At 38.9% G+C, this 25915-nt stretch overlaps 1 protein-coding gene across 12 annotated transcripts in view; it reads right to left on the reverse strand.

Moving 5' to 3' along the window:
* Window positions 1-3665: 3665 nt before the first annotated feature.
* Window positions 3666-25915, reverse strand: part of ncam1b (neural cell adhesion molecule 1b) — a 76688-nt gene continuing 54438 nt past the window's right edge. For 4 of the 12 annotated variants that reach the window (XM_061046678.1, XM_061046674.1, XM_061046675.1 and 1 more), the window contains 13 exons: window positions 23730-23880; window positions 23327-23514; window positions 22890-22986; window positions 19952-20122; window positions 19107-19235; window positions 18350-18364; window positions 17254-17286; window positions 13202-13326; window positions 12476-12656; window positions 10018-10216; window positions 8944-9060; window positions 7086-8198; window positions 3666-5750 (listed from right to left, as the gene is read on the reverse strand). In XM_061046678.1, the coding sequence (XP_060902661.1) occupies window positions 5630-5750; window positions 7086-8198; window positions 8944-9060; window positions 10018-10216; window positions 12476-12656; window positions 13202-13326; window positions 17254-17286; window positions 18350-18364; window positions 19107-19235; window positions 19952-20122; window positions 22890-22986; window positions 23327-23514; window positions 23730-23880 (2640 nt within the window). In that variant the 3' untranslated portion in view covers window positions 3666-5629. Of the gene's footprint in view, window positions 5751-7067; window positions 8199-8943; window positions 9061-10017; window positions 10217-10281; window positions 11514-12475; window positions 12657-13201; window positions 13327-17253; window positions 17287-18349; window positions 18365-19106; window positions 19236-19951; window positions 20123-22889; window positions 22987-23326; window positions 23515-23729; window positions 23881-25915 lie in introns of those variants that run through there. The other 8 variants (XM_061046679.1, XM_061046677.1, XM_061046680.1 and 5 more) reach the window with 6 other exon arrangements.

Genomic DNA, 25915 nt, shown 5'->3' on the forward strand with positions numbered 1-25915 from the left:
TTCCCAATGGAGATATGTTTAAGTGATTTTTATCAGTTTGCTGATCCAATACTGGATCCCTCTCATGACCAAGTTATTTAATTGGTTTTAAATTGTTCTTGATTTCTATTGATGTACTTTCTGTTTAGTATGTGAAATATTTCCATGGTAGCTGTTCAAAATAAAAATGCACAGATCAGACTATGAAGCCCATATAACAACATACTATACATTATTTTGAGAAATTGAAAATGCATCCAGACATGGTGGTTTTGTTGCATATTTTCATATCACAGTGGACTGGACATTGTTGGAGCTCCACACAAAGGCAAAAAGGCCATCTGGACCTTAATATGTTGTGTTGATTTATTTTATTTGAATGCAAATTTCTACTAAACTGATAGCAGATCATTTAGTTGAACTGTTAATGGTGGGTTCAAATTCTATAATCAGATGAACATATTTCTACAGTCAGAATTGTTGAAAAACGTATAAAGACAATTTAGATTAAAATAGCGAGAAACTAACTTGACTATACTTTTGTTTATGAGTCTACAACACATGTGGGGGTAGTTCTTTGCTGTGAAATGCTGATCCACCGGAGGGGGGTTGGGAGATGACATGACTTAAACATGTGACTTACCAGAGCATATTGAGAAAATCTAAGTGAAACTGTGTTCAAGTTCTTCCATCCTGTAATCAATCGCTGGTGGGTAAGTACTGAGTGACTTCTTTTTCTGATTTTCACTGATATTGACAAAAAGCAAGATATTGTAAATGTATCAAGACTGAAATGGCTGTGGTCAGTTTATAAAATACACACCATATGTTTGTGTTTTAAATAGTAGAGTACAGTGGTTAATAATGACAAATTTGACTCAATTTTGGGATACTGGTTCTTTACTAGAGTGAATCTGTTTGAACTTCCAATTTTGCTCTAATAAATTAATTTACCGGCTTAATGTTCTAGATACTAATTATTTATTTACTATTATTTGAGATTATTTATGCATAAAACATACTTTGTACAATAATCATGATAAAGCAAACTCTCGCAAATTTAGCTACAATTAAATGTCATGTAAATGTTATTGTATTGGTAAAACAACAAAGCAGTATAGTACTAGTAATAATGCAACATGGAGTCCATTATCCCTTATGTTGTGATTAATGCTTTCTTTTTTCAAAGTGTTGTTGCATTTTTTTAATTGATTAAATTTTATTAAAGACTTTAACCCCTAGAAAAAATCCCTAAATAAACGGATTCATTTATATGATTTAATTATAATGGTAATAATAAATTCAGCTATTAAATATGCATTGTATTTGAATGTACTCATAGATTGCTCTGTATTATGCTGTGCTGTGCATTGTAAAAATGCTGAGGCTAAAACTTGGTTTTTATTTGAAAAGAAAGTTGTGTTTATTCTTTGAATGAAAAGAGGCGTCTTGTCGCTGCAACTTTTTTACATGTTTTAGACTATGGTGATCTTTTGTACATGCACGCCTCTGCTCAGTGTCTCCATATGGTTGATACAGCCTACCATGCGTCCTTGAGGTTCATAACAAGCTGTAGAGCTCTGATTCACCATTGTGAGTTGTACTGCTCTGGCAACCCGTAGACTCTTACACTGGTACACATTTATATGTAGGGCAATTATTGGTCTGCTCTCAAACTATCTATGTGTTTTTATATGCAGAAAAGTACAGTTTTCTTTGCGTTCTCAGGACCTCTCCCGAACCCCTCAAACAGAAATTGGGAAAAGTGCTGTTGGGTATTCTGCACCCTCAGCCTGGAATCTGTTGCAGAATGACTAGAAACTCAAGGAGCTGGTGTCCTTAAATGTTTTTAAACAAACCAAAATGAACTTGACTTGGATGAAGATTCTATAGGAAGTCAATGCTTTTAGCTTGACTGCTTGAACTACTGACTCCCAGATTTGTGTTGTGTGTTTTGTAAATTGTACTTCGTGTCCTGTTGTGTCTCTGTCTGTAACTTTGTGTTTTTGCTGCTGCCTGTCTTGGCCAGCTCTCCTTTGGAAAATAGATTCTTAATCTCAATGGGACCTACCTGGTTAAATAAAATAATTATTATAATGATTAAATTCTGAATTTTCCAGTGGTATCAGTTTAGCGTGCATTCATTAGATTTAATCTATTTAATGCCTCAGCTGTTTTTTATTGTTTATGTCATTTTTATAGCTAATATCCCCCTCTAATTATTTTGAGCTCATCTTTAATCTTTTTTAAGATTTCTCTTATCTCGTTTATAGCTTCTGGACACTTTTTATTGTTTCTATCTCTTTTAATTGCGTACTTATCTTCTTACAACTTCAGTTCTCTTGGTCTCTACCTAAGTTGCCTGAGTTATTATGAGCTATAATGCCGCTGATGATGTTCGGGTTCTGATGTTAATAAGGTTTCTGTTTGGGTTCTTTAACAGTTGGAGTTTTGTTGTTGTTGGCTGGGTGTCTCTCTCCAGTCCTCTTCAAGTGCTATACAAATAAAGTTATTATTATTATTTTTTTTTTCACTTTGTTTTCATTGTACAACTTCTACTACAAAATGAACATGTAAAGAACATCATATTGATATATAAAGAGAGAATTTATGGGAAATCAAGGATTAATATAGAATATTTTATTTGTGGGGTATGTACATTAGCTTTGATATCAGGCTACTTTTTTATTGATTAAAAAAAAATACATCATGATATTTAATTGTTGTACTTTTTGGGTGTTTATCTGAATCTAGAAAGTAAGATCATCAAAAAATGTGAATACATTTACCCTAGATTGGTTGGCATATTTCTTAAGTAAACTAGTCTATCTTCAAACCTGAGTTATTGTTTACAACTCACGTTATTTTGAAAGCTTAACGCTTGTGCCATTTATCCAAATCTTTTTCTCTTCATTTTACTTTGAAGGTCATATCATCGCCTTTCCGCTTTCATCATGGATACCTGCTGCTGACTTGACTGGCTGCAGATCACCGGGGCGACGTCACGGCTCTGAATGATCGCCCTCTGCTCCTCGTCTCTCCATCAAGGCTGCGATCAGAGACATCTACAGGGCATCTCAACTACTGACAGGCTGACAGGTCAGGACCAGAGTGTTATCCTGAAACAGGAGCAGAAACTGGTGAATGATATTAGCATGTAGCCAGTTTGTTATTGTTATAACTCACTCTTGGAAGTAAAATGAGGTAAGAGCGTGTCGGAGTGAGACAGGATGTCATACCAGGTCAAAGCGGGCCGTCGTGGTTGTTGACACTCTGGTGACATAGCTCCAATTTGTGGGGTCATGTCACATAAGAGGGACCGAGGGGGTAAGAATACCACAGCCCAAAATATCAAGCCCTCACTGGTACATAGTATTTTGACATCCTAGCCTGGAAGTATTAACTTTACTCCTGCATCAACATGTATTATGTAACACGTGTTTATTTGCTCCCCCTCATCTCTCTGGACAAGAAGAAATTTCCATCCTAACATAACCTGTTTGCACTGTAACCTTTCTGTAAATAGTCCTGTGTGTCCATGACATGGCGAAATCAAAAAGGAATCCATAAATATGTACTCACTGCCATCTTGTGTCAGAAGTATGTTGCTGCAGGCTCTGAGTTGAATATAGAATACAAAAAAAGAAAAAGTAATTGAAAGAATAACACAATGGGCCAGTACACAATTAGATTTGGAAACCATTTTTTATTTTGTAAATGGGTAAGCACTCAGACTGTACACAACAGATATTTTCTGAGTTTGACCCAATAAAACCAAAAGGAGCATCCAGAGACAAAGGGAGCAAGGTGGTCTGGTATCAGTAGTGGGGCACAAGGTGAGTAAAGCTTTTCTTGCTCTATATACCATACATATGTAACCATATGAAGCTTGTTATCTGAAGCTTTTAAAATAAGTTTGTTCTTCTGTCTTGAGTGGACCACCCTGCTTCCTGCCAGCTTGTCAAGCCGTCGCTCTTGGTGAGTGACTTTTGTACAAAAAGACGATAAACTTCCCAAAAAATAAAAAATAAAAATTCAAAATCCACTTTACAGAACACTTGAATAACAACTTTTTTGGGGGAGAGAAAAATAAAAACAGATATGTATTTTTTGCCAGAACAAGCCCCAAATGTAACACTCAATTACTCCATGAGATTTTTTCCCCCCATACAGACATCGGCAGGTCTATCTGCATGTAGTTAAATGTTGTGAAGTACTGACTGAATTCATGCCAAGGTTCAAAACACCTTCCTTCAATATAACTGGCAATATATAGTGCTGTGACCAGAGACGGACAGTTTTATACACTACACTTGTTATAATGACCACATTAGTCCATTGATCATACTTTTCTTCTAATACAATATATCAAATTAAAAGAATAGGCTAAATCTCTCACGACAAAGCTATGCAGATTATCATAGAAACTGATGACAAGACAATCTACTGACACACAGGCACAGTGCACAAGCTCGCAGGCAGGAAATGGAAAAGAAATCTTTGTAGTTTTTAAATAGTACAAAAATGTTTTTATTCATTTATTTATCTTTTGTTTCAAATGCACAACTCAAAAGTAGGAAGCTAGACCTTTGATCTGCAATTGTTGTTGCTCCCCAAACAAATAGATGGCGTACGTATATTTAGCACAAGATCGTAGCTTGGAGTTCCTAAATCCTTGGCTGAGAAACGGCAGCTCTGCTGGCATTGTTTTTCTCTCTCTCTCTCTCTCTCTCTCTCTACACTTGGGTGTTCAAGGAAGAGCCTCTTGAATCAAATACATGTTTATGATTGAATATATTAACTTACACTGTTGGCAAGGCAGTGACAGACTGAATACACATTCTCATTAAATGGGCCAAATCTAATCTGATGGTGCACACTGTCACCGTGTATGTCAGTCTCTTTCCCCTGCAGCTGGTTGTGGGTTGATCCTGTATTTTTGTAACCATAACAAATCTGCTTATTATCCAAACACTGAACTGGGGCCTATGTTTAATCAATGCCAGCGCATCTGTGCGAGATGACACATTCCTGTAACAGACAGTGAAACCATTAACCTTGTAAACAAAACTTCACAACCACTTGCAGGTCAGACATGCAGGACAAGCTATTTAATGAGACTAACCCACAAGGTAAGAGTCCATTCTAAAAACAAATGCAACAGTTTTACATTTTAACAGTTGAACATGAAAATAAGAAAAATAATTTCTGTATATATTCAGTTGTTGTTTTTTTTTTTTTACATTTCTCATAATAATCCAATACTTGTGTGCGATGGCATTACAAACTGTAAGCACAATAAAAAGGAACCTATTCCACATCTGTACCAAGCAATCATTATAATAAGGGATTATTCTTAATCATCCTGACTGGTGAAATAAAATAACAATAAAAAAATAAAATAAATCTCTTATGACCTAAAGATTAATTCCTTGGGTGTAGTAAACATTTCATGAAGGAAACCAGAAATCAAAGCACAGTCAGTCCGCTCTAACCTATAGACTGGCGTGTGTCTGAGTGTGTCTGAGTGTGTGTGTGTTCTTTTAAATATGTAGTTAAGGGCACTGGAAAACAAAACTCCTGCAGTGTTTCTCGAACGTTGCTTCGGCAAAAAATGTTTTGGATAGGGGTTTGGGTTTCCCCTTTCCCATCATGCTTTGCTCTGGCTGGATTTTGTCTGTATGACACTGTTGTGTTCTGCAGGGATCTCTGTCAGGGTCTTTGATAGCTCTGGCTCCTCCAGTTTGCTTTTCTCATCAGCAAAACTCTTCCTGCAATGGGGAAGAGAGAATGCCCAAAATTAGGAACATGGTCTTCTCTGCTGAGGGAAAAAATATTGTCCGTTAAAAAACACTCGAGTTGACCACAATGTAAACCATTTACTCTCCATGATGTCTTCACCCAATATGTAAAAAGACATTGTATGTATTTAGAGGTCTTTTTACATAGTTCTTCACCACCTTGACAACAGTCAGATAAATTAAACAGATGACATACCCAAATAATTCATCCTGTTTCTATTAACCTTCCTGTTCCAAAATAAACAGTGTTTACTGAATATTATCTATTAATCAGTTTATTTCTACTTCAAAGAGACTTTGATTGCACAGTAAATGAGCCCCGGGCTGGTGCTATGTGATACTAATGTTAATCTTAGAGCGGTGAGGCACAGAATCTAGATCCTGCCTGTAGCTCCACGCCTCCCTTCTGCAGTTCAGAGCAGGAAAACAAACACCGTGTAGCTTCTGTTCTCTCTTGTCAAGCTGCAGAGTCAGTGAAGCAACATTCAGCAGCCTGAGACAAAAGAGTCCGTCATTAAAAGAAAGCCCCTTTCAGACATGGAGTTTGTAACATTACTGATATTTCATCTTGTGGTAGATAGGTGATGTTGTTTAGTTCAGAAATACACAGGTGTTTGTCACAGCGTTACTCAAGCGCAACATGAATGTTAGAAAAAGGCGCAATTCTTGTGTGATACTACCACCTGGTGCACAAAAGGCAGTAGTGACATCAATGAGTAGGAACCTCTGAATACCTGGACAATCAAAGATCAAAGAGGATGTGCAGGTTGGCAGTTTTGATATATCCTCAGAAAGTTGTCTGGGAATGAGCTTTATACATCTGTTCATAAATCAGACAAGTTCTTCTGAAGACTCATTCTGGGCCTTAATCCACATGTCTATGTGGGTTTATATTTTCACAACCTAGTATTCTATATAGTATAGTCATTCTGACTTATTCATATATGAGACTGAAATGTTACATTTCTGTCACATATATGTAACAGGGTGACAGTCTGAGATGGGCTGCAATATTCTTGTTGTGTATATAACAAAAGTAGAGACAATGGACTTCCTCAATGGAAGAGAGTCACACATAACCATACTAAACGTCATGTCACTCGTCTAACAGTCCAAAACATCTAGCTTATAACAAACAAACCCAATGTCATTACCACAGTTTACCATTACAATATTTCATATTGTGTGGTCAATGGCAAGATGCGGTGGTAAATGAATGGGCATACAAATTACACACACACACACTCGCGCGCACACACACACACACACACAAACACACAGATAAACCTCTAGAGGGAGCCGTACTCATCGTTGACAGGAGGAGCAGTCTTGGCCAGAGTCTCTGATGCCTCCAGAACAGGGCCTGATGGGGGGTCTGCTCCGTCACCATTGGCCAGAGAGGGCGGGCTGTCTAAGCTAATAAGGTCCGCGGGTGGCGCAAAAGATCTTTCCGTCCCGTTTGTCAACTCTAATTCTAAATCTGCATTATTGAGTCCGACGTCAGGTGTTAGTAAGTCGTATGTGTTAGAGGGGGAAATGAAGAAATCATTTGAAATCGGCGCCTCGAGGGCAGTGGGTGCGAAAGAAGAAGTAATAGGAGTAACGGGTAAAGGAGAAGAGAAGTCTGCAACTGGAGTGGCAGTTTTTTCTGCATTTTGGACTTTATGAGCACCATGGATCACTGAAGGAGGGCTAGCTGCAGCATCTTTGGCAGTGATCATGTTCTTATCTACATTTTGGTCAGTGCGTTTATTGTTAGTGTCAAACGAAGCAAGGCTGCGCACACTGGCATCAGGTGCTGCAGTATCTAAAAAAGGCTCTTTTTTCAGAGGGGCAGTAGTTTCTAGATTGGAGGCAGTTTGTACTGGTATCTCTGAGTTTAAGGCTACAGTGTGTGGCTGTGTGTTGAGCTGTGTGACGGGAGGTCTTGGAGCACGTTTCTTGGTTTCGAAGGTGGGAGAGAATGAAGGGGAGGACGTAGCGAGTGGAGACACAGGGGGGCTACCTTTAGCATGCAGAGCGGCAAGTTTAGGAGAATGCCTACGCTTTGGTGGTATTGGTGTCACAGGTTTTTGAGCTTTAGTCTGTTCAGGGGTATAAGGTGGAGAGGTTGTTGTCTCCTTTTCCTCTGGGGTGTTACTCCCTCTTTGTTCTACTAATGGTGCCATTTTAGCTTCGACGGCAGACGTGGAGAAAAGGGGAGTTGGCGGGGCTGTGTTTGACTCTGGAGTCGGGGCCGGGGCCGGGACAGAGGTAGGTGAGGGGTCAGAGGGGTCGTTAGCAGGGGTAGACAGGCTACAAGTGAGAGTAGTGGTCTCGCTAGAGGGGCTGTCCTGAACTGTCGCTGTGGCTGTGTCAGAGTTGGTGGCTACGGAGGAGAGGGTGTCCAGTGCCAGAGCAGCAGTGAAAGCCGCCAGCCTGAGAGAGCAGGGAGAGAACAGAGACACACAGACTAGACACCAGGGTGACTGTGACAGAGGAAGGGTGGCTCGAACGAGAGCATGCAGAGGGATTAGTTGGTTTTAGAAACAAACACAAACATAGACAAAGCAACTCAAAAACAGAAACTATTAAGCCTAGTGAGAAAAAGAAAAAAGATAGGGTGTCATGCTGTGAGTGAACATTAAAGGATACGTCCCATACACACACCAACATCGAGTACACTGACTAGGAAAACCAATGGAGTTAAGAAAAGAACCAGTCTTCCTGCAGAAACTACAGAACCACGAAGAACCACCTATAAGGGTTAAACAGTACCAGTGACAATCTCGTACTGGGAAATCTAACTTTTCCAGACTGCTGATACGAGAGATGGCTTCCTAAGGTTGTCAAATGGCTTCTTATAACTTGACCACACTCATGAGGACAATAGCCTTTCTGTGTCTTTAACTGGTATTGCTTCAACCTTGAGAAAACAAGAAAGAAAATCTCCAAAGGCTGGAGAAGAAAACACAAAGTGCAGTAATCCCTCTCAGAGGGAATAAAAACAGAAAAGCAACACGTCAGTGGACTCCACTCAAGAATGGTCGAACTTTTTTAATAATTTCAAGGGTCTAATTTTTTTGCTGTTGAATAAGATAATTATTCTTTGATGTGGAGTGCAATGTACAACAGCTTAAAAGAACTGAGCGGTAGGCTGTGACGTATGTCTGTTTTGACTCACTCTGGCTCGGTTAAAGGTGTGGTTTCATTGGGTTCTGTTGGTCCTGCTGCGTTATGATTGGCTGTGCACTCGTCCTCTGTTCTGACTTCCACTATTGGCTCTTTGGATTCATCTTTGCTGTTGGACAGAGAGACAAATATAATTTTTAAAACACCAACATATTATCTCACAAAAGAGTATCACGTCCTCCACAATGAGCAGTAAGACTACAACAGCAGTAGACAGTGATCATGTCAATACAAGCTGTGAATGGATCATCTTTTCAACTCAGTCAAAGCCTCAATATCTGAGTCAGCTAACTCCAGTGAAGAAGTACATGTGGCTGTATTTAAGTGGAGCTTCTACAAATCAATACATGATGCAACCTCCCAATCAAATATTTCAAGCCTATCTTAATTTGTACATTAGAATATTTGTTCAGTGCTTCACTTAAATCAAGCATCTTTCATATTTCCACTGAAAGACAAATCCATTCTCAGAATTTCATTTATTGGCACATTTTTAAAATGTAAGTGTATTTTTCCTGTTTCTGTGGATACTGAGTGAACAGACCGTACTGTGTTGCTGTTGCAAGGATTTTGAGACACAGCTCTCATATTTCCTTAATGGAAAATCATTCAACAGTGATTTCTACCTTAAAACATTCATCTTTCAGCAAAAACTTCTAAATCGTCTTTGATGTCAGTTCTCTATAAGCCTTCTGGGAAATGTAGGACATCATTACTTTAAGCATAAGTACAGTAGAGGAGGTAGATGTAGGTAGAATTTAAACAAAGACAACATGAATAAGAAAAGAACCAGAAGTTGGCTCTTAGAACAATGATGCTTAACAGCTCCAAACTGCTGAGGGGTTATACAGTACATGTGATTATTTCATTGCTGTAGCCACTTTACATTACCAAAAATATTGATAGGAGCTGTGTTAACAGTAATTATACGGCCAGTTTGTGAGACGAAAATGCATTTATGAAGAACTAAGAAAGAAACAGTCTAAATAACCTGTTTGGCAAAAGAAAATAGCCACTGTTTGAGACAATGACATATTGATATTGTTGTTGTCACTGAGGTACTCACATGAAAGCTGCCTTGCCCTCCTCCAAGTTGTGTCCTTTGGTCCCTGTGCCGGATTTTCCGCAGAGGCACATGATGAGTCCACATTTGTTGACAAAGTAACAGGTGACGTCCACGGCGAGCAGCAGGAGTATAAATACAACAACAAGGATCCCTGCCCAGAGCATGATGCCCATGGAGAGCGCTGCCTCATCACCCAGATCTGCCAGACAAGAGACAAGAGCAGGAGAGCTGAACAACTGTAGAATCACACGGTTTTATAAAAAAAAAACTGCCAAGAACAACTGAATTAACTGCTGCTACGCTTCTGTGACCAGAAAGTCTTCCATAAAAACAAACAAAAAAACAACTCACCTGCTTTGGGCCACCATTACGATCTAGTTGTCTCAGCATGAATTATGATGCACTGTGGTGTGTTTGTGTAAACTGACTTATTTGTTTGTGTAATACATGTTGATGCAGACATATGCAAAAGGCTTTCTTCAACGAGACACATCATATATTTGGCCTTTTATTTTGTATTAGAAAGAAGAGCAAACCAAAGCTTATACGGCATTGCTGGTTATGTGGACAAAATGAACATGAGACTGTTTTCCAAATATCACACAAGGCTTTGTTGAATCCTCACTGGTTGTGTAAACTCCATCTTACTTATAGCTGAAGACTGCAGAAGTCACCAATCTCTTCTGTTCTGATTCATTTAACTCTTTAGATGCAGGTGATAAATCTGCTGGAGAATATATTGTAAAGTGGTAAAGCACCCTCCTCTATAAATGTATAAAAATTTATATTTTGGACCAATATTTGAAACACATTACATGCATGAGAAATAGCTTCACATTGTTCTTAGTAAACAGCACAAAAATAAACAGTTTCCTCATAATATTTCTGTTTACAATACCATATTATTATTATTATTATTATAAACATTTTCAGTTAGGCGTTTCTGTATTCAACAATGTAAACGTTAATGTTAACGACCTTTACAGTATATAAGCATCATCTTTTATAGTATAGAGTATAGTACAGAGTTTATGTAAACGGAAAGGCCCAGCACTCAGTGTTTTTTTTTCTTTTCTAAGCGCTATTTTTTAATACAACTTCATTTCAATTCCACTATTGTTCATTACTGTAAACTGGCACCTCTCTCTGTTGTCTAGTACTGATGACTAGCTGTGCTAATGCTGTGCAGAGTGAAATCTGTGGATCTGTGGGAGGTGGAGGATTTCCTATGCCTTTAGTCCATTATGTCTGTCTGGTCTATTCTGGAGCTACATAGCACCCTTTTCTCACCCATAACAGAGACAGGTCTGTCATGGACAAAGTCTGTTTTAAAGGAGTGAAAGCATCCAGAGAGACAGCCAGGCCATAGAAAGGCAGGCTCTCCTTGACAGTGATGGTGTGAATTCCCCACAAAAACTATGAGAGCAGGAATACAGCGATGAGGGACAAGATGAGTGATACCAAAGTGCATGTCACAGATGAACAGCCCTGAGTGGCTGAGGACCACACGAAAATGCACACAGGTCGGGACGGAAATGTTCACGTGGTCCACCACACCAATGTCCAGGACCAGGCAAGATAGCAGGAACATTGAGAGAGGAGATAGAGAGAAAAGAACAAAAAAGAGTAAAGGAAGAAAAGAGAGGGGAGGGATGAAAACAAACAAAGAGGGAAAAAAGAGAAGGGTGGGGAAAACAGAGGAAGAGAGAAAGTGAAAATGAGTCAGGTCTGAAACCAAAAGTGAAAAAAAAGAGGAAAAAAAAACTGATTTCTTACATTTGGGGAGGATAAAAAAAACACAGCAACACATCAAAGCAGAAGCCCAGCACAAAGGGGGAAACTACACAGTGTTGGCTAGATGGTGACTCAGTGATGGGTGAGTGGGAAATGCTTTAAATTGGAGAATGAATTAGAAAAGTAGTGAGGGATGACAAGATGGTTTGTTGTGATGTTTCAGCAAAGTGCTCAGCAATGCCTAGCACCTAAAAAAAAATCTGACAGGCTGTGTGTTTTTGTACATTTGGTAAAAACCTTCAGTTGCAGTTAAGATCTCAAGGTGCAAGTTAATCAGTGGTTATAAAGAGGCTGCTCCACACAGGGACAAACTATTCTTTCTATCTGCTATTTTAACAGTGAACCATAGAAAAACTACAATTTCACCCTCTGTGGGAAGAGCCTGTCCCAGTTCTGTGAGCACAAACTCAAGCTCATTTAACATGGGCTGTCAAATCTTAAAAGTGCGAAAAATCATCCAGAGAATCTTTAATTTTTCCTGGCTCAACGTCATCCAGGAATCTCTTTTTTTGAATTCTGTAGACTTATTGAAATTCTTATTCATTCATCAAAGTTGGAAAGTTAATAATAGAATGTGACGCTCTTGTTTTGAGCTTTGAGTTTGGCTCCTTAGTTTTCTGGATGTTTAGTTCCAGTTAAATGTGAGTGACCTGAGGGAGGATACCTGGGATAGCTTCTGGCTCTGCAGACGTCCTGAAGGACATTGATGCGGGCTGAGACTTTCCCTTCTGATTCTCTGCCACCACATAGACATTGTAGTCAGTGTCCCACTCCAACCCGCTCAGAACCACGTACTCACTGCCGGCGGGCAGTCTGATCTCTGGCTTCCAATCTGATTCCTGAAGCTAATGATACATACCAAGAAAATACAGTCAATACATCTGGAGCTGCTACTTAATAAACATCAATTCATCAACTTTTTATTGTTTTAAAACACAGTTACTCCTTTGATCTATAAATCATCAGAAAAGAAAACTTTACGATGGTACAGGACCCAGAAAAACATTTTCTATGATGTTAAATTATACTCTATTTTGTCTTAAAAGTTGTAGAAATAGTTGCTTAATGTTCTGTTTATCCATTAATTGATTGAGTAATTGTTTTCAGTTCTTTGTGCATCAAGATCTTGGATAGAACAAGACAGCCTTAGTCATTTCTAATGACAGACCTGTGGAGCTTAATAAGAATTGTGATTAGGGCTGCAACTTAAGTTCTCTATCACACACTAAAAGTTAAAAGAGACATGTTCAACTAAAGCGTTAACATTCCCCCCGCCCCCCTGAAAATTTAAAAAAGAAAGAGTTAAATAAAAAATACTTTCATAAAAATGAAGAAACAACAATTGTATGGAAAAAAAAGGATTCATTTCAGCGCTGATGGTCATACTTACTGGTTTGTAGCGGACTAGATAATGTAAAATGGGGGAACCACCATCATCCTGCTTGATCCAGCTGATTCTGAGGGAGTTTCCTTTGGGCTGAAGTATCCCTTCCAATTTTGGAGGATTGGGATTCCCTACAGGCACACAAGAGCAAGACTCGGATTATTTAAAGGATTTTATCACAGATGATGAAGGTGAGGGGTTCATTTTATTGGGAAAAAGTTGTGTCAGTCCAGCAAGTACCTTTAAATGTATAAAGAATTTAAAAAAACCTTTGTAAAAACGTGTGTGAAGCAGGAAACTGGCCTCTTTGTTGTCTTTTAAGTCTTGACCTTCCTTAATCGCTTGCCTCAAGATGGTACGTCTGAAGTCAGACTAATTACCAAATGACACACAGCCACATGTTTATCTGATTCACTCTGAGTTGTTGAGTGACATTCAATCAGTATAAAAATGCTGAGCAACATTCCCCCAGTGACATACATGGCCACAGGGGAAAGGGTTATTTGTCACTGACTGGAATGTCACTGCAGGTTTTTAGCATCTTAAAGAGCTGTTAAGATAGCCTCAAGTTGATTTATTTAATCAATGTTAAACTACCTATGTAGAAAACACAACTAAAGGTCAAATAGGACTAGGCTTGCTATTATTTCTCTGCTCCGTTAAGGATTCCCAGATTTGTAGACATTTGAACCTGCAGAACTTTAAAATTGATATTGTTCGACTCCACAAGAACAGTTCCTCCATGTCATTAAAAAAGCTTCGGATCTTCTTAAGCTTGAAGATGTGAATGACATTAACAAGGGGCCAAACAATAGGTCCTTTGTTTTTTTTTTTGCAGACTTGCAGTTATCGGTACCTTCCAAAGTCATAAGTGCCTTATGCCCACTGATGCTTTTAGGTAGAAAAGGCTTAGCAAAATCTGGCCAGATGCTACAGAACAGCTACTGTATCACAAATGGTTAGAAAGGTGAAAGCTGACTGTCATGATGCAGATTGCCTCCACTTTATAATGCTTCTTTTTTTTCCTGTCATGATGCCTTTGATGTCGTGGGTGAAGCACTTTGAATTGCCTTGTTGCTGAAATGTGCTGTATAAATAAACTTGCCTTGCCTATGCTGACCCCTGTCCACCCACCAGAGTGCTCAAAATAGACATGTTAGCATCAGTACTGGACCATGGAGCAATGTAACTACTGTACGTGGCCTAGTCAAATGAACCAAGTACATCATGTGGATGGCCTGGTCCCTGGTGCATTGTATACTGTTAGTCATGTTGTTGTAACTTTGACACATACAGTATACAATACATTGTTCATTGTTCTTAATTACAGAGATAATCCCTTATGACAGTGGCCTCTGTTAACAGGACAATGTACACTGCCACACTGCAAAATGTGATGAGGAAAGCTTTGAGAAATACAACAAAGAGTTCAATATTTTGTACATGTCCTTCAAATTCCCCAGATGTCAATCCTACTGAGCATCTGTGTTTTATGCTCAACAATGAGTCAGATCCATAAAGGATCCTTACTTATGCCCCCTTTCACACATGAATTGCTGTCATTTTAAATGTAACTGTTTCTTCAACTTGTATGAAGACTTAACCCAATCAAAAGTCAGGAGTAGAAAATGTTGTACTTTTCATCTGTTGCGAGCAGGCAAGAGTATAAAGCAGCAAAAACTCCACTCCATGTGGACATTTTCATCACCACTTCCCACATTGGCTCACCCAGACTGCATGTGAATTTACGGGGGGGATGACGGGAAAAGGTTGGGATGAACAGATCTGGCTGTTTGCATCCACACATACATCCCACCTGGACAATGTCAGAGAATTTTCCGGAGTGCACTTCATGTGTGAAAGGGGATTTAGAGAACTGAAAGGAGCTGCTGCTGATGCTTTGTGCAGGATACTTCAGGAAATTAAAAAATAAAATGTTTTTGAATCCATGCATAAGCTTTTTTGGTTTCAAAAGGGGGACAGGTGGTTGAAATGTCGTGGAGTTCAGTTTATATAGATTCCTCTGCACACTACTTTCTGCACTTCTGGTGCAACACTGTCTTTTGTCGTCTCATTACTTTACTTGGTGCAATGACATTTAATTAAATGTAATAATCTAATCTAATTTAAAAGTTGGTATCCAGAAATCTTGGGGTCATTTTTAATTCCCAATTGAATTTAAAGAAACATCTTAAGTCAGTTATTCAACCATGTCCTTTTTGTAATGAAGAAACACTGCCAGAGTACACCACTTTATGATTCCAACAGCTTGGATAATACATTAATTGGTTTGTCTTCTTGGCTCTTGACTATTGTAATGCAATGAATCCTTGTTAAAGCCAAGAAGCTGTAGCCTGTCTACAATGAATCCTGCTGCATGGATACTAACTACAGTCAGACCATGGTGCCAGCTGCAATACACTGGCGTCCTGTCAAATCTACGCTTGAAATTCTTCCAATTACTTTCACAATTTGGCTCCACCATATGTCAATGAGTTTCAGATCTCATTGAGGTCCAGTACACCTCTCAAGTTATCAGAACAAAAACTCCCGGTTGTTTTTTTCTCAAAGTTGAGGACGTTTGGTGATCAAGCTCATGTTGTCCTGACTCCAAGGTTAATTACTTCTCTCTCTCTCTCTCTCTGGATCATAGCAGCTAAAAGGATTGCTATAAAACTATTTTCAAGATCTATGTTTTTGTTTTGATTCTTTAACAATATATGTTGTCTTTCATGCAAGTACTTCATTGAATACTTACTAACTTAACAACAGAAAAGAACACATGTTCATGCTGGTTTGTGGTCATACTCAAGACTTATAACATTGCGTGCATTTAACATCCAGATTCAATCGGTTCAAGTTAGTTGATTAAGCCTTCAATGCATGGAAGTCAGGCTAAGGTTAAAAATGAAAGACACTATGGATGAACACGCTGAGGGGAGTTATTGCTCTCAGTATGAATGAAGACTCAAACTCTTGATTGAGAACCAGAGCAAACTGCTGCTAGGAGCAGTTTTGGTGGGACATTGATTATGATTCTCCAGTGATTAGAGGAAGCTGTGTTTATTACACAGTTGATTTATAGGAACACATCCTATAAGGAGGAGAGGTAACATCCCTTTAGGTGGTGGGCTATCAATAGGCTCTGTGCAAAGCTGATATTAAACACTCTTGACTGTTACATATTACCGTGTAGGCAGCTCTGGCTCTCTCTCATTTATCCTGCTGAGGTGAATGTCTACAAGACTGATTAAATGGATTTGGGTAGACAAATATTACATGAATGCATAGAAGCAATTAAAGTGTTGTGTCACTGGGGGAATTCTCCGATTAAAGTAAGACATCTTTTTTCATGAACCTGCAACAGTAAGTTACCTTCTGCAGAGTGGAAGAGGATCATCAGGACCATGCAAAACAGATAACAGTAACATGACAAGGCACATGTGAGCGGTTGTGAGGAAGAGGGACATCAAAGACAGAAAAGACAACAAAACACAGATACAGAAAGATACTGACATAAAACCATTAAAGAGCTTTACATCTGATGAATACAAAAATAAGCTCAAACATTCCTCTGTTTGAGATATCATGTTAAAAGTGACATGAACAGCTTCATCCTCTTGACTTTAGAGACTTTTTTAATTTGCAGTGCAACTAATTAATCAGTGCTGATGAGCCTTATGCAAACGGTAATGTTCCCAAATAACACCAAATTGCTGCAGCCAGAGGGAAAATGAGCTTATGAAAAACAGAGATTTGTCGTTTATTTATAATACTGTTATTTGGCCAATTAGTTCCATGCGGGATATCAAAAATGGTGTTAATATTCTTATTCAGCTGGATACATTTGAAATAGAATCTACGGGTGAAACAGAACAGGGTTTGCATTGATGATCAGGATAAACAAGGTCAGTCTCTAGAAACATTGACATGATTTGCTATCTTCAAAGTTATCACAAATACAGCTAATTAGTAAGGAGGATGGGTTTATCCTGCAGGGATAGAGAGAGCTACGGTGATCAGAACTGATTGGCTATTATCCTCACTACGGAACAAACCTGTGTCTTCAGTGAAAAAATGGGAAATGTCGTCTAGGGACATAAAAGAGAAGATATCAGGCAATCAGTATGAGTTGTCTGCACAAATTACTACCTGAATGTCTGCAAGAACACTTCATTGAGAAGTTAGGCATGACTCATTTGTTGCAGAATAAACCAGGAGAGAAAGAGAAGATTAAACATTTATTTAACAATAAGGGTCACAGTAAGACAGACGCAGCACACTGAAAGGCTGCTCTAAGTCACAGCTGCAAAGCTTGTGTAACGTGAAAGGTTGTGTTTTAGAAGTGTAGTCATGGTGATATTACTGGAATAAACTGTGGTTGGTCTTATTAGCAATTAGTCACTTAGCAGACGTCAAAGAATATTTGATAACTCTTAACAAACTACAAAAAAAATGATAGCACACCTTGTTTATGTGGCGCACTGTCTTAGTCTAGCAATTAGTGTAAAATAAACCATAAACATTTTAAGACAATAAATAATGAGCTGTAAATAACAAAAAGGATGGATTTCACTTTGATCGTGCATGTGATCGTTTTATAATGTGGATCCTTTTATGCCGGTAAGAAAGTAGACACCGGCTTTCCAAGCCTGGCGCAGTCTAGGCCTGTGAAGGTTGTTTCGTCATGAGCTGGGGATTCGGCCGAAGATTTCTGCCTTTTAATAAGGCAGTTTTTTCTTACCACTGTAACTTTTGCTGCTTTGCTAAAGTGCTCATGATGGATAGGCCGGATCTTTGTAACATAACAATAAGTAAGGTATTTTACCTGCTTTTTGTAACATAACAATGAGTAAGGTCTTCTTACCTGCTCTTTTGTAATGTTAACAGACAATGAGTAAGGTATTTTACCTGCTTTTTGGAAAGTGTCTCGGGATAACACTTGTTATGAGTTGACGCTATACAAATAAAAATTGATTGATTGATAGATAACAGAAAGATAAATACATCAAAATCAATGCTGAAATGGGCCACTCTTACTAATGAAAAACAGACTAAATATAAAAATATATTTTTCATCATGTCAACTGAGAGACATGACAGACTGCAAACAGAGCATGAAAAAAAAAAAAAAAAAAGAGATGAAGCACTTACTGTTGTAAGTGTGGCCTGATGGATACAACACACAGATGAGCAAATGGATAAAAAAAAATAGATGATTAAAAAGATAAACAGAAGTTATGAGCAGATGATGAGCATGCAAACAACAGAGAGTCTTGTCCAAATATGAAAATGGGATCAATTATGAGTCAGCAGGCACATTAAATCTGAAGCCAACAGGGAGGGGCAGTCTAGCCTTCCAAAAACATGCATTCCAAACCAACAGGGGGAGCTAAAGACTAAATAATGGGCTCACTATTGACTGCAAGACTTGTATTTTAAGTGCCAAGGACTTTATAACAAAAATTAGAATATAAAACTATCTTATGAGTGCAGTCTGAACTAAATGTCTTTAGTAAGACCTCCACACAAAAATGTTTCCTGAATTTTCAGGTTTAAAGATCCCTTTTTTAAAATACTAAATCAACTGAACAACAAGGTTAGTTAGTCAGTTCCTGTTCTCATTTTATCTCCTGGATGGAAAAAAGACAAGCTGAAGAGGACAAACTCAGAAAGAAAAGACAATGTTGGAGGCTTTAGTAACACCGACCAAACAAACTCAAAACTGACATGGGGTGGGTTGCTGCCCAGCTGCTGACAACATCTCTTTCTATGGATCAGTGATGGGCAAACACTTCTAACTCTGAAATATCGAAGAGAGGACCTCAGATACAGTGTCTGTGGAGACAGGTCACAAAGGTGTGATGAAAGTTTACAGTGTGCTGTCAAGCGTGCAACATGTGCCACTTACGGACAGGCTCTGTCTTGAAGAACTCAGCGGGGCTGCTTTCACCTTCACCCTTGCCGTTGATGGCTGACATCTTCACTTGGTAGCTGGTCTCTGGCTTCAGGCCTGTGATAGTCACCTCACCAATTGAGCCTGTAACAACATCATATCAGAGGCAGTGCCAACCCCAATGGGAACACCTTGATCGTTTTTGATTACCCAGCCCAGAGTTCAAACAATACATGCATAATTAATCCCATCACGAGTAAACAGCCATTAGTTTGATTCTCGTTTCATTCTGACAATGTTTAAACAACAGATAAATCTATTTAGATGTGGTCTCAAAAGGTCTAAATCCAGAGCTGTACAGAAACACATCACTGACAGCTGTTTCAAAGACATCCTTATGCAGTATCAACCTATATGGATGGATTCTTTTTGGAATATGCATGATGCTTTTTTCCATTAATCTCACCTTAAAATAAGGTTCCTATGTTATCAGCCTTCATGACATTTATAGCTCTATTGTTTGCCATCATTTGACAATAGTTTTTAGCTCCATCTCTGTGTAGCACTATAATATAAAAATGGTACATAATAAGGTAATTACATTCATACTATCTGCACACATAACGAGAAATGGCAAATATGTTTTAATCATGTCTAAAATGATCATAAAAAGTCAAAAAATGAATCCAAAGTTGTTCATTCAACAACAGAAAACAAACATAGTCATATGACGACAAACCCTCTTCTCCTAAAATCTTCATAACAAATCGCAGAAAATTCTTAGTGGTTTTTTTTTCTGCCTCAGAAATCCAATTACCCCTAAACAACACTTCAGTGTTTGTCTTGGTTTGTGTGCTCACCATCTTCGACCTCAAAGACCTTCTGTACCCAGCTGCCCCTGCCCTGAGTCCTCCACTCCGCCTTGTATTGCAGGACAGGAACGCCTCCAGTGGATTCAGGATCCTCTAACTGGATCTGTGCTGTGGTAGAGAAGGGTCTCACCTCAAGGATGGATGGAGCTGACGGCACGTCTGGTCAAGGGAGGAAACGCAGCGTGATTACAACTAAAGCTTTAAGATTGCAGCACTCTGCCACTGTCAGACCGCATTGTTCCTTTACACTTACAGACTTAGCCCAACACTCCTAATGGTTCCCAAATGCATCTTAAAGTACTTCAGAGATCTGTGGTTTATGACATTAGACTTGTTACTCCGGCACTGAATGCTGCATACTCCTCACATCTTTTCAGGAAGAAAACAATAAAGGGCAGGAAAGACATTCAAATGCTCCTCTGCTGCTGCAATTTTTAGCCAATCCAAAGTTAGCCTTAAATGATGATTGCACAGAGAAAAACCACAGCTGCTTTTTTTATTTTGATAAACTTTTGAGGTGGGAAAAGAAAGATTTCAGATGATTTTGATCATGTCTAGAAACCCCTCCATTTCAGCCCTGCTCAGAACAGGCTGTTTCTGTGTCTGTAGCTTTAAATGCAAATGAGCTGTGTCTGACCACACCCTGGAAGGGCTTCGGTCGCTTCAGCTTTTTTTGCGCCATGCCCGAATGTTTATGTTGCAAAGGCAGACTGAGAGGGCAGAACGAACACCTAGCTGTGATGTCACAAAGGGAAAATCTCCAAACGGCTTGTTTTGGCACACATTTTTTGAAAAGTGGAGCAGGCATAAGATGGAGCGTCTGGACTTTTCTCATAATTAGGAAGGTTTGTAGACAGGCTAGGGACACATTAGTGCTTGAAAAACATGGTAAAGTGTATTTTGCATCATATGGGGCCTTTAAACAGCTGGTATTGAAGAAGTAGAGTTGAAAATAGACTTTTGGGTATGTTCTTCACCCCTCATGATGGATTTGGAGGAAATATCTGTCCCGTAGAATAGCCCAAACTTCCTCATTTTGATTTAATTTAGTCATGTTTAATGATCAAAAGAACCAAATGATGGTTGGCAAACCACTACACTCTTATTTACAGAGAAAGAAAATACTCATACAATTTAAACCACAGTGGCTTGAGATGTCTGAATATGACTGAGTATTATATATGTATGATCTTTTAAATGAAAATGTATGATCTGATCACCGTGGTTTCACATGTTCTGCTCTTAGGGAAAAATTTGGTGTTTCAATTTGTTTCCTTAAGATTGTGGCGTCAGTTATCTCTGCGCTCTCTGTCCCATTTGTCTAATGTGCTGGCGAGCATACACTGCTGAATGAAATGTAACTTTGATGTGGGGGACCTTGATGTATGCAGATGACACGGTCCTATATGCATGTGGGAAAGACCCTGAACAAGTAGCTGCCAAACTGTCATTAGCAATGGAACAAGTCATAGAATGGTTACGTTATTCATGTCTGACTCTTAATACTGACAAAACTGTGGTCATGTATTTTGTGAATAAACACAAAAATATGGTTTTTCCAAATATTATTGTAGGTGGGCAAATGATAAAAAAGGTTGATGAGTTTAAATACTTGGGTGTTACACTAGATCACAACCTTACTTTTAAAAGTCATATTAAAAAGATGTGCCATAAAGTTAAATATAACATAGCCAACTTTAGACATATCAGGAACTCACTTACAGTCGAAGCGTCTAAAATGTATTTGAATGCTATGATTTTTTTCTTACTTTCATTACTGTATATCATGTTGGTCTCAAGCAAACAAGACTGTCTTAAAACCCATAAGGTCACTTCATAAACAAGCCCTTAAAACTCTGGACAGGAAACCACAACAGTATCATCACTGTGATATTCTTGATAAATATAAAATTCTGAGCTTTGACAATTTAATTTTTTATACCGATGTCCGCTTAGTGTACAAAATAATCCATGATGCTGCTCCCCCACCATTGAAAAGCTTTGTGAAACTTCGCTCTGAGCTGATAAGCAGGTCTTCAAGGTCTGCCTCTAACGGAGATTGCAGTATTCCTAAACGTGGCTCCGCTTTAGCACAATCTGTTTTTTCTTTTAAAGCTGTTAAAGAATGGAATAGTCTTCCAACTAGTCTTAAACTTTGCACAAACTTCTGCACTTTCACCCGGGAAGTCAAAAAATTGATTTTAAGGAACCAGTCTTGTCAGCATTAATGTGTCATCTCGACAACCTTTTAGATCTCTCAGGGAAACTTGTCTTGTACATAATGTTTTAATATCTGTAAATTGTTCTAAAATGTCTGTGTGTGTGTGTGTGTGTGTGTGTGTGTGTGTGTGTGTGTGTGTGCGTGTGGTTGATTTGTATTTTGCTGTTGCCATCATCTGCCCAGGGACAACAGATGGAAATTAGCTAGCTACCTAAATCTGGTACAAAGCATCTCTTCTCTTCTGAGACTAATGTTTTTTTTTGTACACTGTCCCTGATTCAAATAAACGGTTAATTAATTAATCAATTGTCTTTCATTCCATAATCCAGTGCAGAATAAAGTATGCTGTTTCTTTCAACACTGCACTGAGCCTTTGTACGTTCCAAACAACCAGAGGGGAGCAACGTTAAATTATCTGATGTTACAAAAAGAACTGCTCTGTGTAATCTCACATTGTGGTCGATGTTTTGGTCTAATGTGTTTTGAAAATTGGTGAAAAATGTGTTCCTGAAGCCTGGAGCATTGCGCGGTCCTTGCAATTCAATTTGTTTGCTTCAGTGAAATTTGGCTAAGTGATTCTTTTGTTTGTTATCACTTCATATCAGTGTTTTAAATTCCAGAGGAGACGTCTTCCTGTTACAATTTTTGATCGCCCTGAGAAAAAAATAAATTAAAATGCCACAAAAGTCACACAGAATAACTGACCGGCCTGAATGAGGAGGAACTCCTTGGACTCTGTGCCCATCTCGTTTGAAGCAGTGCAGTTATAGGTCCCAAAGTCATTTTCAGATTCAGGGGTTATCTGGAGGAGGACACAAAAAGCAAATATATGAAGGGCAGTGTACCAAAACAGATGAATAAACGTATGTGTCATACACTGTGAAGGTGACCTTTTTGTTTGTCCATTACAAAGGACTATTTTTATTTGTTGCTGTGAGCTTTCCTGCTGCTGAATAATTCATCTGATTTTTTTTTTCACTTGCTACAATGGAGCTGAAAGAAAACCCTTCACTGCACGTCTATGCTCATAAAATGTTGATGACAGAGCGGTTACACTGTATGTGTACACATGGAGCACTGTGTATATGTGTAGATGCATTTTATGTGCTGAACATCGTAGCTTGACATGTTTGTGTGTTTACCTGAAGGTAGCTCGATAATGGAGTTCTAAAGATCTTAATGTTTGTGGTGTTGGAGTTGGGGAGCTGCAGTCCATCTCTTAGCCACACTATAGATACATCACTGGGATGAGCCTTGACCTCGCAGCTGATATTGACAGCATTTCTTTCCCAGGTATACACTGCTACGGCACCATGAATCTTAGGGGAATCTGTTGGGGGGAAAAAACAGATTATATGCCAAAACATTTCAGATCTTGGAGTTTGAAAAATGCTGTGTTAGCAAAAGTGTGTTTAAGAGCTTTATATAATAAAGACTTACTTGTTTTGTTTAGTTCAATAGGATGCTGTTGAAATATCACTTTAACTACACTGTGCTCGTTATGCAGGCTGAAACAAAGACATTAAAAGAGAAGAAGATACTTACAGCGGACCTCCAGGTATGCTGTCTGTTCATCCTCTCCAATGGCACTGCGTGCTGTGCAGACGTACTGACCAGCGTCCGTGTACTTGACATGCTTCAGAGTGAGGGAGGACACACGTGCATCACTCCTCACCACCACATTTCCATCCTCACTCTAAACAGGAGCAGAGAAAAATAGTGTGGTTAGGAAGAAAAAACAACAACTGTTCAGCCATATTGCTCATTTACATATACTCAGCTCATTTCAGCAGAAAGGATGTGTGACCTGAAAAAAGAAAAGCTTAAGAATGCCTGTCTTTAATGAGCAGAACAGACATTGCTTTAAGGAAAGAGCCACACACTGTAGGGCAATGCGTTGAAACATAAGGACACAGTTGACAGTACAGGGGAGCTTATCAATAATAGATGACAGAACGCACTAGAAACCATCTCGAGCTTTTCACACGGAGAGCTTAGCAAATCGTCAAATACACTGGCGCATGACGGTAGGCATCAGAGCATTACTTTACATGCCACGCTTGCATTTTTATACTGAAGACACTGAGGGCTTAGTGTTGTATATTTTCTTTTGGGTTAAATGACAGAAAGTTAATCTCTTTCGGTGATATTTGGTTCAAGTAGATGCAAAGTTCTCAAACTTCACACTATCAGGACATGTCCCAGTTTTACTGATGAAGAGGATGTGCCAAGTCAGATAGCGTTAGAATCCAAGGAAATAACAACAGACAGCTGGCTAATGAGATGTGTAAGTGACCATCCTGCTGTTGTGAAAGCTGGTTTCATTAACTTGATATGCAGCGCTACAAAATCTGACCACAACTTCCTGACCTTCTGGGTCAACAACTCTGTGTTGTTTGTCATTGCTGCTGTCATGTGACACTTAATTGTAAGTGTACAGTTTCAGACATACAAAATGTCTAATTTTCATGTTATTAAGATTTAAAATCTTACTTTTGAAATGTATAGATTTTGGATATACAGGGTTTTAAAATCCCCCTTCAATACCGTCAACTTTGTTTTTTCTATGTATTGTTCCTTTAACAAGGTGCAGCAGGAATGAGTATCTAAGCCTCTCTATTGGCCGCTTTAATGGCTTTGGTCCAAGCTGCAGGCAAAACAATGGCACGGATGCTTTTACACATATTGAATTAGGGCCCAGTCTGGGCGGCCAAGTAAGAGAAACCCTCGTTAGTTTGTATTCAAATTCAATAGACAAAGCATGTCTGGGGCATTCATTATGCATAGCGGGTAGCAGGACCAGGGAGACACTTACATAACACAGTACCCTTTTATTCTGACCCCTGTGCAGAAAGCATTCTCCCTCAACCCCCCCTGTGGTGCTGCTCCTGACTCCTGCATCTGTGCCACACTATGTACAAGCATGTTAGTCAGTATGCTTCAATATGGACTCTCTTTTAATGTCGATCCAACCACTGGTTCTCTTTAAGAAGCCCATAATTTATATATGCAAGAGGAAATGACTGTATGCAGTCACTCCAATTTCAGCAACTGAATCTTTCATGTTTTATAACAATTGATTTTCAGTATGATTGCACGAGGATCGATCGTCTATTTGAAGCATTTTTGATGATTTGTTGACTTAACCGCCTTCAAGAAATAGAAACAAAGCCCACTTTACGTGTCTGTGAACACCTTGTACAAAACACAGATGAGGGATGAAAATAAAGACTTTCAGACATAAGCTTCTCTAATAAATCAAAGCAAACTGACAGCAGAGCTCTGCAACCGCTTCTGCAGCTTTAGCAGCAGAAGAGAGAGACATTGCTAGAACACCAGAGCATAAAATTGAGAATACACTGAGGACATGTTAAACTTATGTCTCACCAAATGTAAACTGGACCAGCATACAAATGTACCTACCAATCCCTGCCTTGTCAAATAAACACCGAGCTGCCTACGTATTTGCAAAAAAAAAAAAAAACATGCTCAGCATGCTCAAACTGCTGGGTGCTCACACGCCCTCCCCTGTGCGGTTTATAATGGGTGTCTTGCAGAGAGGCACGCTGATCAATTCAGAGTGCAGGTAGACTTTAAAACAATAACATTATGTCAGAAAGTACAAATTAAAACTTATCCATTAATGTAATCCAATGCACTCACTTGTAGAAACCTCTGCTGTGTTGCACATGTGTTGCTGAGATGCATCTTGTGAGTAATAGACCACTAAA

This window comes from Labrus mixtus, chromosome 9, assembly GCF_963584025.1.
Source record: "Labrus mixtus chromosome 9, fLabMix1.1, whole genome shotgun sequence".
In the NCBI taxonomy this organism is placed as follows: domain Eukaryota; kingdom Metazoa; phylum Chordata; class Actinopteri; order Labriformes; family Labridae; genus Labrus; species Labrus mixtus.